Source organism: Pelecanus crispus, chromosome 7 (genome assembly GCF_030463565.1).
Source record: "Pelecanus crispus isolate bPelCri1 chromosome 7, bPelCri1.pri, whole genome shotgun sequence".
NCBI lineage: Eukaryota > Metazoa > Chordata > Aves > Pelecaniformes > Pelecanidae > Pelecanus > Pelecanus crispus.
The window spans coordinates 34,815,920-34,833,241 of NC_134649.1; the positions used below are offsets into that span (position 1 = coordinate 34,815,920).

At 40.5% G+C, this 17,322-nt stretch overlaps 1 protein-coding gene across 4 annotated transcripts in view; it reads left to right on the forward strand.

The window, feature by feature from the left end:
* USP4 (ubiquitin specific peptidase 4) overlaps nt 1-17,322 on the forward strand; it is a 46,866-nt gene that overhangs the window by 15,551 nt on the left and 13,993 nt on the right. For all 4 annotated transcript variants that reach the window (XR_012831182.1, XM_075713578.1, XM_075713580.1 and 1 more), the window contains 6 exons: nt 565-682; nt 3,678-3,851; nt 5,685-5,843; nt 8,088-8,312; nt 10,849-10,932; nt 11,698-11,792. Coding sequence is in view for 3 of the 4 variants with exons in the window: in XM_075713578.1 (XP_075569693.1) it covers nt 565-682; nt 3,678-3,851; nt 5,685-5,843; nt 8,088-8,312; nt 10,849-10,932; nt 11,698-11,792 (855 nt within the window). In the remaining variant the exon portion in view is untranslated. The remainder of the gene's footprint in view (nt 1-564; nt 683-3,677; nt 3,852-5,684; nt 5,844-8,087; nt 8,313-10,848; nt 10,933-11,697; nt 11,793-17,322) is intronic.

A 17,322-nucleotide genomic window follows, 5' to 3' on the forward strand; every position in this document is an offset into this window, starting at 1 on the left:
AAGGAGTGTGATGGTACCCTATGAGGAGTTCTGCTACTCTTGTGTACCTGTTTATCAAACTTTGCTTTTGAAACCACTATGTTCTGCTATTCCTTGCTCACTTGCAAAAGTAGCACGTGTTCCAGAGCTTACTAACTACTAGGGCATTGCCTGATTTTTGAGGGGATTTGGGGTATGAGGGAAGGGATTATATCCTTTTCTCCATCTGCCAGTGTGGTAGAAGCCTTCCCAGGTAGAGGTCATAATTTTCTTACTAGCTCTTACAATATACCATATAGACTCTTGCTGCATTAGGACAGTGTGCTGTGTACTTGTAGGCAGAGGAAATTAACGTGTTATGAGCCGTAAATTAATAATAGACTGTGTAACGATTAATGTTTCCAAAGTTAGCACATATACTTCACGTTCCTGGTATTCAATATTAGCCACTATGAAACAGCAGAAACATGTAGGCTGGTTAAACAATTTAATTAAACAGTTTTTTGATGCTTATTTGATGTCTCTCAAACAGTACTGAGAATCAGTAAGCTCATTCTGGAGTTCACTGTGTTGTCTTTCTTCCAGAGGTTCTGGATTTGTCTGTAACTCTTACAACTGCAGGGACAGTGCTTCCCTGTCACAACCTGGCCTCTGTGGACTCAGTAACCTTGGAAATACCTGCTTCATGAATTCCGCATTACAGGTAAGAATTGGGAAGAGCCCTCTTTAGAATTAAATAAAAGAGCAGTCTTGCAGAGATTGTGGATTAAAATCTGTGGAAAGAAAAGCATGTTTTAATGTGGTTCACTGAGGAGACTGCACCTGGAATGAAAAAAAAACCAAACAAACCACCAACCCCAACAAAACAAACAAAAAAACCCAACCAAACTAAATCAGTTCATATTTAGTTTGGCTTATCGCTCTCTACAACTACCTGAAAGGAGGTTGTAGTGAGGTGGGTGTTGGGCTCTTCTCCCAAGTAGTTAGCGATAGGACAAGAGGAAATGGGCTCAAGCTGCGCCAGGGGAGGTTTAGGTTGGATATTAGGAAAAATTTCTTCACGGAAGGGGTAGTCAAGCATTAGAACAGGCTGCCCAGAGAGGTGGTGGAGTCACCATCCCTGGAAGTGTTAAAAAAAACGGGTAGACGTGGCACTCTGGGACATGGTTTAGTCTAGTCTACCCTTGATTGGTTTAGTGTGGACTTGGTAGTGTAGGTTAATGGTTGGACTGGATGATCTTAAAGGTCTTTTCCAACCTAAACGATTCTATGATTCTATGTTAGTACTGTAAAGCATAGTACAGTATGAGGGACTGGATCTGAAATACGTGTCTTCTGAAAAGGGTGTGGGGGAAGTTGTACTAAACAGATGCTGAACTGTAACGTAAGGTCCTAATGCTGTGCTCTGGCAAAAGTGGGCTGACGTGGAGGACATTTTAACTTGGTGTGTGCAGCATAAGCAACATGAGCAGGCCACTACACACAGTTCCGGGGTCCGTGTTTAAAGACTCTTGAAAAATTAAGAGTGTGAAAAGACATAGAAAGGGTTCAGGGTGATTGTGTGGGGTGGTAAGGTTGTAATGGTTATGCAAAGCTAATAATTATTAGTACAGTTATTTAACTTGATATCTTAGGTTTATTTGGTTCATTTAAAAAAGTGCAGAAACTTGTTAGGGATAGTTGTTTGCTAAGGAATTAAACCAAAATATAAGCCAACTTATATCAACTTTGATTTAAGCAGTGGGCAAACTTCTAGTGTGGCACAAGTGCTATGTAATAACTTCTGTCACTCCATGTAGCTTTGAAAGCTAGAGCAGGTCTTAAAATAACTATAATGCATTGTGTGTGTGGTATACTGCAATAAACTTGGACTGCCTCGCTTTTTTGTTCAACAGGAATTTATTTTCAGATGTATTGTGGTAACCTTAAACCACATTATGTTTTCTTGAACTTTATAGCTGAGACAACTTTTAAATTAATTTTGATTATCAAAGTAACTTAATCCAAACACATTTCAATCTTAATTTTGCATGCAAACGAGTCATGTTAAGAATGAGTTAGTTACTTTCTTGTATTTTCCATTAGGCTTTAGTTTTCTAGATATCAGTCTTTCAAACGCAGATTTCTGCCTTAGTCTTTGGAAATTCTTGGAATTTTGTCAGCAACAAAGATTCTCCCAGTGAGAGACTAGTGTCAAATGATAGCAGTCTGTAAGCGCTTTAATGTAGTTTGCCTGGAGAAAGACACTAACACCTGGGCATTGGAACTGGATGGGAGATCTGTGTATGTACACCTAGTTGGTGAAGGTATCTGCTATGGGTCCTGAAATTTCAAGCATTTAGAAAGAGCCCTGTTTAATACTTTATTGATATTACAGTGGCTTGATGTCCTAGTAGTTTTGATCATAATCTCAGACTTGGCTCTCTTTTTGTTCACATATCCAAGTCTTGCCTTACTTATCTGAGTGTCACTTCTTGCTATAAGCTTTGAGTCTTTTACTGAATTAAGGAAACTACTTCCTGTGCTAGTTTTACTTGTGTCCTGAGGTTTATGGTGATTCCCCAGGATGTATTAAATCATTGCCATGATACACAGATAATAAGTATATAAATAGAAGACTAGATATGGAGTGGTATCCTTCCTGACTTTAAACTTTGCTAACTTTTTGATGGGGATTTTTTTTAGTGGTATGTGGTTTTTGTAGGACAAACTATAGCTTGTGATTCACTTCAAGGATGAACAAGGACCTTTCTTATTCTCATTGTTGCTTATATTAGAATTTCAAGGTTAGAGAGTGGAGATGGGATGTAGACTTGCGAACACTAAGGTGACATCTCTGAAGACCTTCCTGACCTGTTCTGTGCACATTTCTATGTAATATATCAGTAAGGTAGCCTACCCTACCACCTTAGTAATGCATGGAAAAAGAGGCCAATGTACATTTATTACAGGATTTGATGAGTATTGGCAGGAATGTGATTGTAAACTTTACTCTTCTGGCACTTGCAGACTTGGTTTTGTGTCGGACTTCAGCATTACACCAAGAAACTACTCAAATTGTAGTGTCAGTGGAAGTTACAGAACAAATTAAGAAAATGTGGAGGGACATAATACCAAGAGCACATACCTTAATTCCAAAAGGCTGTGGGTTTGTTTTTTTCAGAAGGTTGCTTGCTCTTTGCTTTGCTAAACTGTTAAATACAGTAACTTTAAATGGATGCTTAAAACTACTGTGCGCCAAAGGAATGGAAGGTGACAAATGTGATGTTAGTTTTAAAGAAATTTCTGAAGGAGGACCAAGGAGCTGCAGACCAGTGAGCTTTAAGCTACATAAACCAGCGGAAACTGCTCCAGAGGGGAGGCTTACACTTGTGGGCAAATACATTGTATAGGAGAGAAGTCAGTGTGGCCTCTGGAAAGAGAAACCATGTTTCAGAAATGAGCTGTTAGTCTTTTGAATGCTTATTTGGTGGTGTTTCTTGTTTATTTCAACCATGCTCTTGAGTTGCAATGGTTATGGTATCCCACCCTCCCAATGGAATTTTTTTTTTTTTTACTAACTATATACTCAAATTCAGCCTCACCGGTTTTGTTAATAGCTTAATACATGTTCTGATGTGAAAGCTGGGTTTGTTATTTCATTGTCACACAGATTTATTGTCCTGTGCAGTAAATTCATTTTCTTAATGCTTTTTCAGTGTCTGAGCAATACCCCTCCTCTGACTGACTATTTCTTGGAAGATAAGTATGAAGCTGAAATAAATCAGAACAATCCACTGGGGATGAGAGGAGAAATTGCAGAGGCCTATGCAGAGCTCATTAAACAGATTTGGTCTGGGAGACACTCTCATGTGGCCCCACGTATGTTTAAAGTAAGTACTTCATGTTCTTGTAGCATAGCTTTTTGACAGAAGCAGCAGTGAAAGCTAATATGCTTTCCACATATTTTGGTGTTATGAAAGCAGTAATGACAGAATTGCTTCAGTGTTTCACTTTTTATGTAAAAGCTTTTCAGGGTGCAGGGCAGAACGTGCCACTGAGTAGTGTCATACCCTGGAATTGGTTACTGCTCCTTAATGTTAAATGCCTTAGTAAATGACCACCTAGCCTGACAGCTGTTTACAGATGCATGAAAATGATCTTTGCTACAAAACTAGGCAAGGTCATGTGAATTGCCAGCTGTGAACTTTAATCAGTGAGAAAAGTTGTGCAAGTTATAAACTTAAAAAATGAAATTATGAAGTGGAGAGCAAAATGCATCCCCTTGTCTATAACAGTATTTATAGGTTTAATGTTTACAGTGCTTCAGTGTGAAGAGCTGCTTTCAACTGAAATACTGCAATGTAGCAGTTGTATGTGAGCCCCTAGAAAAATTTTAACTGTGTCTCTTGTTATAAATATAATGCAAAGGCTCCAGTGCAGAACAACATAATTAAAGCATCTAAGGAATGCTAAGAGTTTGCTTCTGTAGTGCTGTCTCAGTATGCGGCAGAATAACATCCCAAATGCATGAAATTAGCAATGACCTGATATCAATTTAAATGTGCATCCTGTTGCTGTTCAGGTTTTGCATGGTACAGTCTTGAAGTTGAGGGTATATGCTTTTGAGACCTGGAGCAAGAGTCTTAGGAACTACAGAAATCTGTCCTCTGTAGGGTCATAGGTAGTTCTAAAACAACAAATGTTGTTTAATTTCTGTCACTTGGAGTTGCTGGCACATCATCCACCACTATTAAAGTTGTTCTGTAAACTTCTGTTCAGAGGAAATGTGAATCTGCAGTGGACATCAATAAGTGTCTTAATGCAGGCTGTTCTTGTTTAAGACTGGAATAGGAATTACTCTTATTTCTTAGTACAGTATTACTTGTGATTTTTCTAACAATTGTTGCTGATTTAGTGACAGTGTTAACTATCTCTGTAATATAAACAGCCCTTCAGTTCAGTCTCCCTTGCAGTTGTCATCTTGAGTGGTTAAAATGTACTAAGCATAATTCTGCAAGTCTGTTGGACTCTTTATACTTATGAGAAAACTAGTGATGGTCACTAGGACTCACCACTCCTTCAGCTAATTGTTGGTTTTTCTGCGGGACCCCTTTCTTTTTTTTTTTTTTTTAGAAGCAGGAACGCTAAATGGCAGTGTTGCGAGATAGCACTTAGGAAATAAAAGGCTATATAACTTGGGCTCTTAAGTTTCTTAGCTTCATATCACAATTTTTAGAATAGCTAGAGATTACTGTGGCAAGGATTTCAATCTTAGTTTTAAGCCAGTTTTGTTAGTTCATAAGTATCTTCCGCAAGCATTTTCAATCTTGCAGTCCACCTGCTTCATGATGCTACTGTATAGCAGGTCTGCCTTCTGGGAACTGTAGGATTCTAAAAGAGAAATTAAAGTACAAAATGCATCAGGCAGCAGATAGGTTTTGTGTACTGGTTGTTTGCAGGTTCCTAAGTTAATATTAATAACTTCAATTACTAGCATCACACTACTAAATAATGCATTTTTCCCTCTCAACACTAGGGAGGGGAAAATAATTGGGAAAGTTATTCTGGCACCCTTACTGCGTTAGCACCCTGTTCACTGTGGTCTACTGCTAACATAAGATGGCATGGAGTTTATCTCTGCAAAAGCCAGAGTGGGTGGTTTTATTCCTGTCTTTTACACATAGGTAATGCTCACCCCCCTCAGACTCCTGCCTTTGTTTCAGACGCAGGTTGGCCGATTTGCTCCCCAGTTTTCAGGATACCAGCAGCAAGATTCCCAGGAGCTCTTGGCTTTTCTGCTAGATGGCTTGCATGAGGATTTGAACAGAGTGAAGAAGAAGCCCTACTTGGAGCTGAAGGATGCCAATGGCAGACCTGATTCGGTATGGTGCCCTTTACTTGAGGGTAGGGCAGGTAGTGCTTCTGAGGCAGTTTGATTGGGTTTTATGACACTTCCTGGCCTTCCTGCTCACAGGCCACACAAACATTCTCCCTACAAAGCTGTGTACCGGGGAGGGGAGAACCCTGTCATGCTTCATGGACCGGCTGACTCTTCATGATACCTCGTGGCACATAGCTGTTGCTTTGTCTTACAGCACAATGTCTGTTCTTGTACTGGCGTGCAGGAAGATGTGCTTATGGTACAATACTGATGTGGTTCTGCAGTAGAAAGGAAGGAAGTTGATCTTGTGACATAACAGCTACCTAAAAGTAGGCTGTAGTTACTACCATAACCTTTCCTCCTGACTACTCAAGCCCACCTTCTTCCTCCAGATAGATTGAGCAGCAGCTTTTAGCATCAGTTTGAGGAGAGCGCTTACTGTGCAGGCCATTGTACTTGCATGTGGACTTGGGTGGGACTGGGAGCATTGTCACATGGAGGTGCCGGGGTGCCCCTCAAATAAGGGTCTGAACATGTGTTCTGGGCATGGGGTTGTAAGCAGCCATTCTGGTGTCCCTCTGGTAGACAGCAGATGCGTCGAATGAAACAAGCTTTTAGGTCATGGCCTGTAGACAAATGTAATCCATGAGCTAGATTTAAAACCGGGCTGAAGAGTGTGCATGAAAGCACTGGCCAAGACAAGGAGAGAACCCAGGTTTAAGTGACTCGGTACAACTATGGATCCTCATGAATTTCCAGCGTTTGGTGAACTGCCTGCATCTCCTTAAGAAGCTTGACTTGATTTTCTTCCTTCCTGGTGCTGTGGAAATTGGTACACTGATGTTAAAGCAACTTTACATTATATTTAATTTAAATTTGAATTTAAACATCCTTGGGCTCCAGTTATCCACTCTCCCTAAATAGAGGAAAACTAATTCTCTTATGCCATTTTCCTGACAGAGGCTGGAAAAGTATCTTCTGTTCGTTTTTCTTCCTGCCTTTTCTCTATCCTCTGTTTCTCAGTCAACACTGATATGTGAGCACCTTGCAAACACTTTGTTCCTCTGAGGCTGGCAAACACCATGCTCACGTTAAGATGAGACACATAATAGTGAAATGTCTTTCCCTAAGTGAACTCGTGTTCTCCTGATCAGACTTTTACCTCTTGTCACAGTACAAACAGCTGCCACATACTGGCATCTGCAGAGTCCAGAGTAAATATATTGGGCAGAAAAATGTTTCAAAAGTCTCTGAAAGACAGGTACAATAATTATTTTTGTTTTTCCTCTTAACTGGCAATAGCTTCATGTTTTTGCCTTTTCTTGCATAATACACTGTATATGTGACAACACCACAAGAAGTAGTATGTTTAATCTTTTTTTTCTCTCCATGAAATGCTGATAATTGTGGAATTGAAAGGATGCCCAGCATGCCTTAATTTTATTTAGGTACTTCCCCTGATATAGGAGATGCACACGTGTTTCTGCCTTGCATCCATATTACTGCAGTTATTGGAGCTAATGACTCTGTTCCCATCTCAGTATCCTGATTAGTGACAGTAACATTGCAGTGTGTGTGCATATATGGCACTTATTTTGCTTGAGAGATATATAAAATACGATATTGTACCATAAACTAAAAGTCTCATGCTGAGAAGAGCCTCTGATTGCATTGAGTAGACAAATACCAGTTATCAGATGCCCTTAGGTAAGGAGTTTATAAGTTGTATTGTGAAAGTCTTCAAGGGATTGTAATTTGTCTACTTTTATACTTCCTTTAAGACATGGACCATTATTTTCCAAGAAGAAAAACCTCTACTTTTTTCTCAGAAGCTGTAACTGCAGTTGTCTTTCAAAAGCAGGGGGCAGCAGTCCATTCCTCATGGAGGAGAGTGGAGTGTATCTTGTTAGCAGCTTTCTGTCCTGAAGAGCAGTGTGTAACCCTGTCACTGTCTCCTCAGCTCCATTCATGCTTCTGGCATTGTGTGCACCAAGGAACACCTGACCAAGTGACTCAGCTAAAATTAAATGTATTACACTTGACTTTATGCAAGGCCTTAGTTTCACTGAGAAGAAATCCCAGTGTGTTATGCTGGACATACTGGTAGACCCCCCCCCGCCCTTTCTGTGAAATTTATGTGTCATTGTCAATTTTCTGAGTTTTCTTTGATCACTATGCTTGCCATGCTATGGAAGTGTTTGTGATAAATAGCTTTTAAGATTTTTTTTTTTTCCTCTTTTTATAGGAGGTGGCAAAAGAGGCTTGGGAGAATCATAGGCTGAGGAATGATTCTATCATTGTGGATATTTTTCACGGTCTTTTCAAATCTACCCTTGTTTGTCCCAAATGCTCCAAAGTTTCTGTGACCTTTGATCCCTTCTGTTACTTAACACTTCCACTGCCCTTGAGGAGAGATCGTCTCATGGAAGTTACTCTGGTATATGCAGACCCACAGCAGAGACCTGTCCAGGTGAGGCACGTTGAAGACACAAATTTCTTTAAGTCATCTGAGCCTTTCTCTTAAGTTTTAAAGTTGAGACTCTTCAAGTAATCCAAAGGACGTTGATGTCTACCTTTGAGTGAGGTAGGATGGATTTTTTTAATGTAAAAACTGGGAATTGAACATGTGAAATCAAGTGGTTTTGTAAAATCTTAGTTCATGAGACTAGGGGCATGGGTCAGCTGGAAGTGGCTTACCTGTTCCTGTGATGAGATTACCTGTGTGATGTACTGCTCCCTGAAAGCAGTAATGTGTTTGCATTGTCATGTTTACCTCGTTGCCTTAGAAAATGTGAAAGTGAAACTTATCTAAATGGGTAAGGCCTCTGAATTTCAAACAAATGAAAAACAATCCCTCTTGAAAAAACTGAAAAATGACTTGATTGCTTTTAAAGACTGCTTGATTCTAAGTTAGACTGATTTTTAATTCCCCCCCCCCCCTTTATTTTCAAATGGGCCTGTGGGTGGGCACACACATACCTGAAGTAACCTTGCACTTGCCATGTGTGTCAAGAGACATGCAAGATCTGGGAGGCCCAAGCAGGGTGACTAGATGCCCTGATGCACTTTTGGAGGCACTGCTTGTCAATATTTGCAGACAGTAAAATTTGTACTTTGTGTGTAAACTGTTAGTTTGAGGGGGTGGTAGGTACAGTGGAGAAGGATGTATGCTGAATTCACAATAAATTTTCATCCTGCTTTTTATACCACTGTGAAATCAAGGACAGCTACGCTTGTTCTTGTCACCAAGACTTTATAAAGGGCAAGAACAGAGAAAGAATACCTTGAAGCAAGATTACCAATAGCATAGAGACTGAAAGGATAAATTCTTTTACTTTAAAGAATCAAGATTAACAGACCTTCTGCTACGTAGAGCAGTCTTGGATGAGTTGGCCACGTGCATGTTTACATCCCACCATCAGTCTCCCTATGAGCAATTCATTACATCTTGTGATCTCCCAGTTGGGAAGCCAGAGGTGTGCACCACTACACCCCTCTGGTGTGTGACACAAGGAGGAATTGTGTCTGCCATATGGGTTGTGCTAAGAGAAAGTGAACTGAAAACCTCTGATGGCCACAGTGGAATATGCAGATAGACAGTATAACTGAGAAGATCCTGGTGCATATTGATACATAACTCCTTTTAGTCAAGGCACATATGTTCCACATAATTCTCTCTGAGTGTGTGCCTATCTATAACCTACAGTGACTTTGAATCCTTCCCTAAAACGTACGGTACTGGTTACTTGATGGAGGAAGGATGCTAGACTAAACCAAACTGTAGGTGCTTGTGTTCTGGTGCACCCCTATTCTTGTATCCATGCACATTCCTGGTTGCAGGATGTCACTTAGCCATGTTAAAAGTTCACAGATCTGTCTTCAGGGAAGTGTTCAGAGCACTGGAAGTGGAAACAATGGGTTATCATTTTGTTTAGCATCTGAGGTAGAGCATTCCCACTGACTTACAAGGTATTTCTGCTTAGGAGCGTGAAAGGTTTCTTGACTGTGCCACTCATGCTTTTTGTAGCTTAATTTAAGTGGTGCATTGACGCAGGCCAGCAGCCAAACACCCACACAGCTTCTTGCCCACTCCCCCTTGCCCTCTTCTCAGCAGGAACGAGGAGAGACTAGAAAGAAGAAAAGCAAGAAAACCCATGGGTTGAGATAAAGGTGATTTAATAGGTGAAGGAAAAGCGGGGAGGTGGGGACAATGACACAAATGATGCAAAGGAAATCACTTGCTACTTCCCACAAGACCAGTGCCCAGCCAGTGTCTGAGCAATAACCTTGGAAGCCAAAACCACCCTTTCTTTCTCTACCACAATTTTTACTGCTGAGCTAATGCTCGTTATATAGTATGGAATCCAAAATGTGGCACCATATGGGGTGCTACAGGGAAAGTAACTGCCTCCCAGCCAGCCCCAGTGCAGTATAATACATGGTGTGTCCTATTCTGGGTGAGCTCTGGGAATTTGTTTTAGTCTGAGGGCATGTCCAGAACAGAACTCTTAAAAGAACTCAACTACAGCTTGTATTGATGACATTGCCTGTCAGATGAAGGTTTAAGTGGTCTGATCTGCTCAGGAGGGTCCATCCTCAAGTGTGCAGTCCATGCATACTTTTGCCTTCCTCTCTGTCAAGACTTCTGACTTGACCTCCAGAAGCCCTGGGGAGAATGGCTCTAGGATGTTTTTTATCGCATAAAGAAACAGCAGTTTTATGTTCTGAGCAAGCTGCTGTGTCTGGTGATTTTTTTTTTTTTGGTGGGTTTTACTACTACTGAGCCTAATCAAAGCAGGTGGCCAGCTGTTTAAGGCTCTTTCATTCCTTCCAAATCCCTACTTTGTAAGGTAGAGCTGAGATCCAGAAGACCTTGAAGTGTGTGGCTGTGACCTTAACTTCAGCAGAACTCCTGTAAATTAAAGGTTTTCCTTCCATTTTCTTGCACTCTGCCTTGCATGGGTTTATTTTGCCTGGTCTAAGCATGATGTTATCTTTGTTTCTAGTACCGGGTTGTGGTGCCAATGATGGGGGCCATCTCAGATCTGTGTGAATCGCTCTCCAAACTCTCTGGTGTTCCTGCAGAAAATGTAAGGATAAATGCAGCACAGTAATTTTGAAAAATGTTTGTTGTTCTTGAAGCGTTTTGGTGGCTTAGCTTTTAGATGGGTGATAAACTGAACTTAATGGAGTAGTGACAAAACCCTAACAAGTTTGAATGCTGTTCTTTGATTGTAAAATAAAAAGATGCATGAAACAATCTGTGTTTATTTTGATACTTCCATTGCAGTAGAGAGGTTTAAGAGAAGGGGCAGAAAGCTAGTCCCCACCCCCAACATTTCTGATAGTGTAGTTTCTTAGTACTGAGAAAGATTCAATGTCTGTTTTGGGTCCACCTCTTCCTGGATGTCCTTTTAATAACAAAAGGATCAGGTGAGCTTTTCCAGAGGGAATGGTTTTGTAGTTGGTGGGGTATTTTCAAGATGCCAGTGTAGCACTTCACTTTATTTCAGTTAATTATAGATGTGAGTGATCTGTGCCTGAAATCCTAGCCTGTTGCCACTTTGATGTTGGAATCTGTGCTGTTGTTTCCACCAGGCTGACTTGCACCTGTTAGAATTGCATCTCCTCAGTACCTCTGTAAAAAGTCTGTTATTTGCTTTGTTTTTCTGATCCATCTTAAATACAGCTGACTAGCTGCTGAGTGTTGTTACAGAAAACAGCACTGATGGTGTGCTGAAAATTCTGATAAAGAAAGAATAGGAATAAACCATTGCTTGAATTTAAAGTTAGTTTGCCTAAATTTATGTAAGCTTTTATTATAATCTCTTAGCAAATATCACTTGCTGTTCTAGATGGTGGTGACAGACGTGTATAATCATCGATTCCACAAAATCTTCCAAATGGATGAAGGTTTAAATCATATCATGCCAAAAGACGACATCTTTGTGTGAGTAAAGTGGGAAGATGCCATGATGTGAAGACTACTACAAAACATTCACTTTGGTTTCAGGATATAAAACCCCAATCCCCACCCCCATCCCCCCAGCCTAAGCCTTCCTGTAGACCCTTTGCATGACTTAGCAGTAATGCAGCACTTCTAGCAGCAGATCAACATGTGCAGTGTTCAGCAGGTGTTTTCCTAACATAATGGAAGTCATGGCTCTGGGTAATAACAGACTTTTTTTGGAACTTTCTACAAGCCTATTTCAGAGATGATAATCTATGTCCGGCTTACAGTTATACTTTCACTGGCATTTTTAGGCAAGCTCCAGCTTACTGTTCTTGTGCCCCAAATCAGCCAAAAGCCTTGGAGCTGTTGTTAGGATAGCATGAAGTCTAAGCTGTTGTACTCTGCCTCTCCTAACACCCAGTGTAGTTGTAGCACCCAGCTAGCCATGACTGGAGGTTCTTGACAGACTCTTCATTGGCACTTAAGCTATTTGAGTCTTAACTGTGGTTGTGAGGGACTTCAGCGAAGCTGAGGGTTTGGTTGTGCTTGATGTTTTACGTACGTGTGGTGGATGAGATGTCTCCAGTCATCTATGAAATCTGGTGAGGAGAGCAAAAACGTTCCTGTATTGCAGCTGAAAAATGAAAAATATTGCACATGAAGTGCAAGATGGACTTCGAAGCTTGCAACTGAACCTGAGGCTTGTGAGGTCAAATCCAGCCCTTCATCACAAGTCTAGTCTTCCTCACGTGAGAATGTTCCAGTGCAAGGATGTTACTTCCATAAAATCGTTGCGCCACTGAAGTCCTGCACTAATATACTCTGGTGCAGTGTGTACCTTCCACTGAGTGGGATGCTGTGACGTACTGCTTGGTGCTATTCTGTCATGCTGTCTGTTGTGACCTCATTGCTGAGATGTAATGTCTGAGTTTTTCTGAAAGTTCTTGTCATGTTGTTGTTTTCTTGAATTGCAGCTAAAGGTGTGGCCAGTTAGGATGCCCAGGAAGGACATTTGGCTTCTGTGAAATGTTTTGTGAGGGTATTGTAAAGTGCTAGATTGTAAGTCTGTTTCCAAAGCTAGTAAAACATTGAAAAAACAAGAAGCGTGATATTACAATAGTAATTACAAAAATACCCCACCTTCCTACAGGCATAACATGTTGCATATCCTTCCACAGAAAACAACTGTGTCTGAATTAGCTCTGTGCCGGGGTTGGGGGGAAGCTTAGCTGAACTGCAGCTCCAGTTGTGTTTTCCTTTGCAGTCATCACTTCCTTTTATGTGCAGGTGCAACTGTAAATGAGGTGATGCTGTGAGTCACAGTCATAATGAGTGAACTGGCCTGGGTTAAAAATAACCCTCCAAGGAAGAGGAGAGGTAGCAGGAGGAAGTTTTGCTAATCTTGTTTTTTTACGTAAATCCTCTTAGGATGTTTTCAGCACTGTGGGGCAAGAGCAAGCAGCCAGGCACCAGGGCAAGAATTAGGAGAAAGCTGCTTGTAGGAACTCCCTTTAATGGGTGATGCTGCCAGGAAAAGACATGTAAAGTCATATGCTAACCTACAGCTAAACAACGGCATTCTCTTATTGAAAGGAGGTTGTGTCTCAAAAACGCAAGAGAGAAACGCTTGTTCATAACGAGCAAAACTTTTTATTTAAAAGCAAATGCATAATTACTTTTATCGTGGACAATCTGCTTACCTTGTCTGGTTATAAAAAGTCTGCTCTTACATGTTCTAAGATTTAATTAGATCTTTCAAGAAATGGTAACAGTAGTGTGAAGGTTCTTGAATTCCACTCTGTTTCCATCTATTAAGGTCTTGTATCTGCTGAAGCGGGTGTGAAAAGAGGGATTGACAGTACATCAGTTTTGTGTTAAGATTGGTGCAAAGGGGGTGGGTCTTCAACTCGGGATTTCTGAACTGCAGGTTTGAGTGATTCTTTAGGAATTTTTACCCTTTTGCTGTTGCTTGTAGAGCCTAAGGTGAGCAGGCTGTGAGAGTGTAGTGGCACTGGCAGAAACTTTGAAAATTGTCACTGAAAGGACTTGGTTGGATTTAAGACTAGCTGTGTTAAGTTTTTGGTTCATTGGGCTCTTGCAAACTGATGACATTAAGGATATGCTGAAGGCTTTTTTTTGCTACTCCATGTGTTACATGTTTCTAGTATCTTTCTAAGAAATTATGATTTTCTTTAGTTTTTCCTTGTAGGAAATGTTTTTAATGTTTCTTTATATTTAGCCTATGGTCTGAGGAATCCTTGAGATCTCTGTGAATTAAAACTCTTCATTAAGTCAAAACTGTCCTGTATAAGTTTTTTCCAGGCTTTTTAAATCTTAATGTTTAAGGCTGTAAGAATTATCCAAGTTGCTTTTGGAGGGGTAATATTGTCTGTTTGGACTTGGTATGTCAGTGCTAAAAAAGGTGCATAACTTCCAAAGTAATGTGAACATTTTTGTCCTGTTGGCTTCAAAACTTGTTTTCCATTGGGGAATGTACTTGTAGCCATGGAGGTTCATCTCTGCCTTCTGCCTCTTGCAGAAAGGATGGTTTTGTAGCTGCTAGAGAGGACTCCTGCACAGAACCCCACCCTGGCACTTTTAGCTGTCACAGTGGCCCTTGTACGTTTTCCTTCAGTGCTGGGACTTCTCTTTGGTTGCCTCCTTGATCTTTTTGATGAGAAGCAAATGCTGCTCTGATTTGTACCTACCTCTCCTACCTGCCTTGGGGCTGGACCCAGGCACTGCAGTGCATGCTTTCTTTGTGGGCCTCTTCTCCAAAACCAGAGCAGGAGCAGCCCAGTTCATGCCTCCTGTGTTCTCTGGTTAACTTGTTCCTGGTAGCCTAACTGGTTTAGTGTTCCTGATTTCCTGCTTTTTATGTTTTTGGCATGAAATCATAGCTTGTGCTTATCCTAAGTGCTGGTTGAGTAACACTAAGCATTTGTTCCCGCACCTTAGCTGGGATGATGTAACTGTGGAACTAGATGATAACCTGGGTCAGGATACAGGGCAGTGTTAAAATAACTGTTCTGTTGTCTGGCGTGGAGTGCTGTGTTGCTCTGCACTCAGCTGTCCTGGTGTACACCTGGAAGTGGCTCAAGGGTTGGGCAGGGGCAGATTAAACAGAAACTTCTCAAGTGCTCCTCAAGCTGTTACATTTCTGGCGGAAGCTAGCAACGGTAACGTGTCAGATCAGGGCTTGCTGCCTTCCTGAAGATGCTGTATGATGCGTGGCTGGAGAACGTGGCAACCTGGTGGTCGTATGTTCAGATTGCTGCTGCTGCTGCTAACTTCAGGAGTTTCTGATATCTCAGCAACTTACCTTCTTAAATTACAGGCAAATATCTCACTGTTTATTAAATGGAGGAATAAAAAATATTAAAAAAAAAAATCTTAGGTCTTTCAGAATCTTCCACCTTTAAAGAACAAACTTGCTTCCACTTGAAACTAAAAGTATGTAATTGAAATAATGTATAGTTGAGAAACATTTTATTTCCCCAAAGTCAATGAAGAGTGCCCACTAAAAAGCATTTTGTTCTTTTAGTTTTAAATTAAGGCTAATTCTTTGGAGAAGTGACAGGAAAAGACTTGCTTCTTATGACTTGAAGGATGGCTCTGTATGCCTGCATAGTCCGCAAAATGTTCAGCTTGGAAAAGATCCTCTTGTGCTGACTGGTGATGTAGTTGTGGGGTGTATCACTAGTTACACTGAGTAACGCATCTCTCTTCTGTTCCTGAAAGAAAACTATCTTTGTATCAATTAATGAAGGAGAACAGCTGCCTTTTATTAGAAAGTATAACTAACTGTAATGTTTTACAGTGACAGTATTTTCACCCAAAATTCACAATTGAGATAAGTAACAACCTAAAAAAATTCAGTAAATCATGCTAACCCATCAAAAGTTTATTTGCACTACATTTATACTGGATATTGCCACAAAATAAACTTCTAAGAAGACTTTCTAAAGCATTAAGTTGGGATGACAAGATAGCAATTGATTTATAAGCGAGGAAGAAACCCTTTGGAAGGTGCTTGCCTACCATGTTTTGAAAACATAATTTTTCCGAAGATTTGTTTGAATCACTTAATGGCCTTGTGTAGTAAGACTGAAACATATTAGCTTCTATTCTCTAGGAGAATAGAAGTTACAGGGAAGATGAGGTTTTTAATAGTATTACTTATGTTACAAATCAAATAGGAAAACTGCATCATTTCAGGGTATTGTGCTCACAGTGCAGCAACGCTAAGTGGAAAGTATGTCAGCTATCAGGTGGGAAAAACAAACTGGAGAGGGATACCTGGTAATCATGGTACCTTTTCCAGGGTCTGTTTGTAGGTACTAAATATTAACTTTGATGTGTTTAAAGTTGGCATATAATATGCAACCTGGGATATGACTGAGGACCATTAGTTAATTATTTGTGTTTAAATAAGAGATGTTTTCTAGAATCAAGACATCTCTTGTATTTAAATTAGCGTGATATTCACGATGTACTTGAACTCTTTCCTAATTCATGTTTTATTTATCCCATCCCTTTTATATACTGATCTTCTGTTCTTATTTTCCAGTAACGTCCAGTGGCAAGAATTCCCTGTTGGCAAACTGTAACGTGTACATCTCATTACTTGTTTTAAGTAATTGAAGTTAGATGCAAAGTTTCTTTCACTGGTTAGAAAACGAAGTGCAAAGAAGTAAGCAATTCAAAATCGAGTTAAATCAGTACAGCATATTCAGAAATACGTTTCTCATGTGTACATTCCCTGAACTTATATTTTTAAAATCATAGACCGCTTAGTGGGTCCTATTGATTTTTGAGGTGTTTTCCTGGAGGATTTTGCTGCCTAGTCTTTGAATTTGGATGTGCTTACAGGTCTTTTCATTTCTTCCTTTCTGATAGCCACACTGAGAGAATTATGAGAGAAGCTGTGATAAACTGAAGACAGTACCCTTCCATGCCTTGTGCTAGTGTTTAAATCATCTTTTTAACGGTGTAACAGTTTTCTCACCTGAAGAGTACTCCTCCCTTCCACTGGCAGAAGTAAACCAAGGTTGTGTTAGTAATAGTCTGTGGTTGTTTGCTAGAGTCTGAGAATGCAAAGAATGAGTGTGTAGTGATAGGGGGAGCTGCAAGGCCCCCGGGCTCTGATTTCATGAGCAGCTGCCATCAAATTGTTCCTTTGTTCCTTGCTCTCCTTGTCCCCCTCTAAACAGGACTTTCCTCAGAGTCCAGCACATCTTCCACCTGTGATCACCTGGGTGACTGTATTCTGTAACAGAAATCAGTTGTTTCAATGGTTCTGAAGCTTTAGGGTCTTGTAATAACTTAAACTGGCAGTTCTTGCCTTCTGTACATTTCTTAGAGTCGCTTTAAGTTGTCTCAGGACTGAAAAATTTAAATATAAATGGTCAGTCTCTTGCAGTATTTCTCCAGGTTTGCTTTGCTGAAAGTGGTGGCCAGACCTGTGTCTGCATATGACAACAATATCCCTGTTGGTTTGACAGACTTCTGATTTTAAAGTATTGTG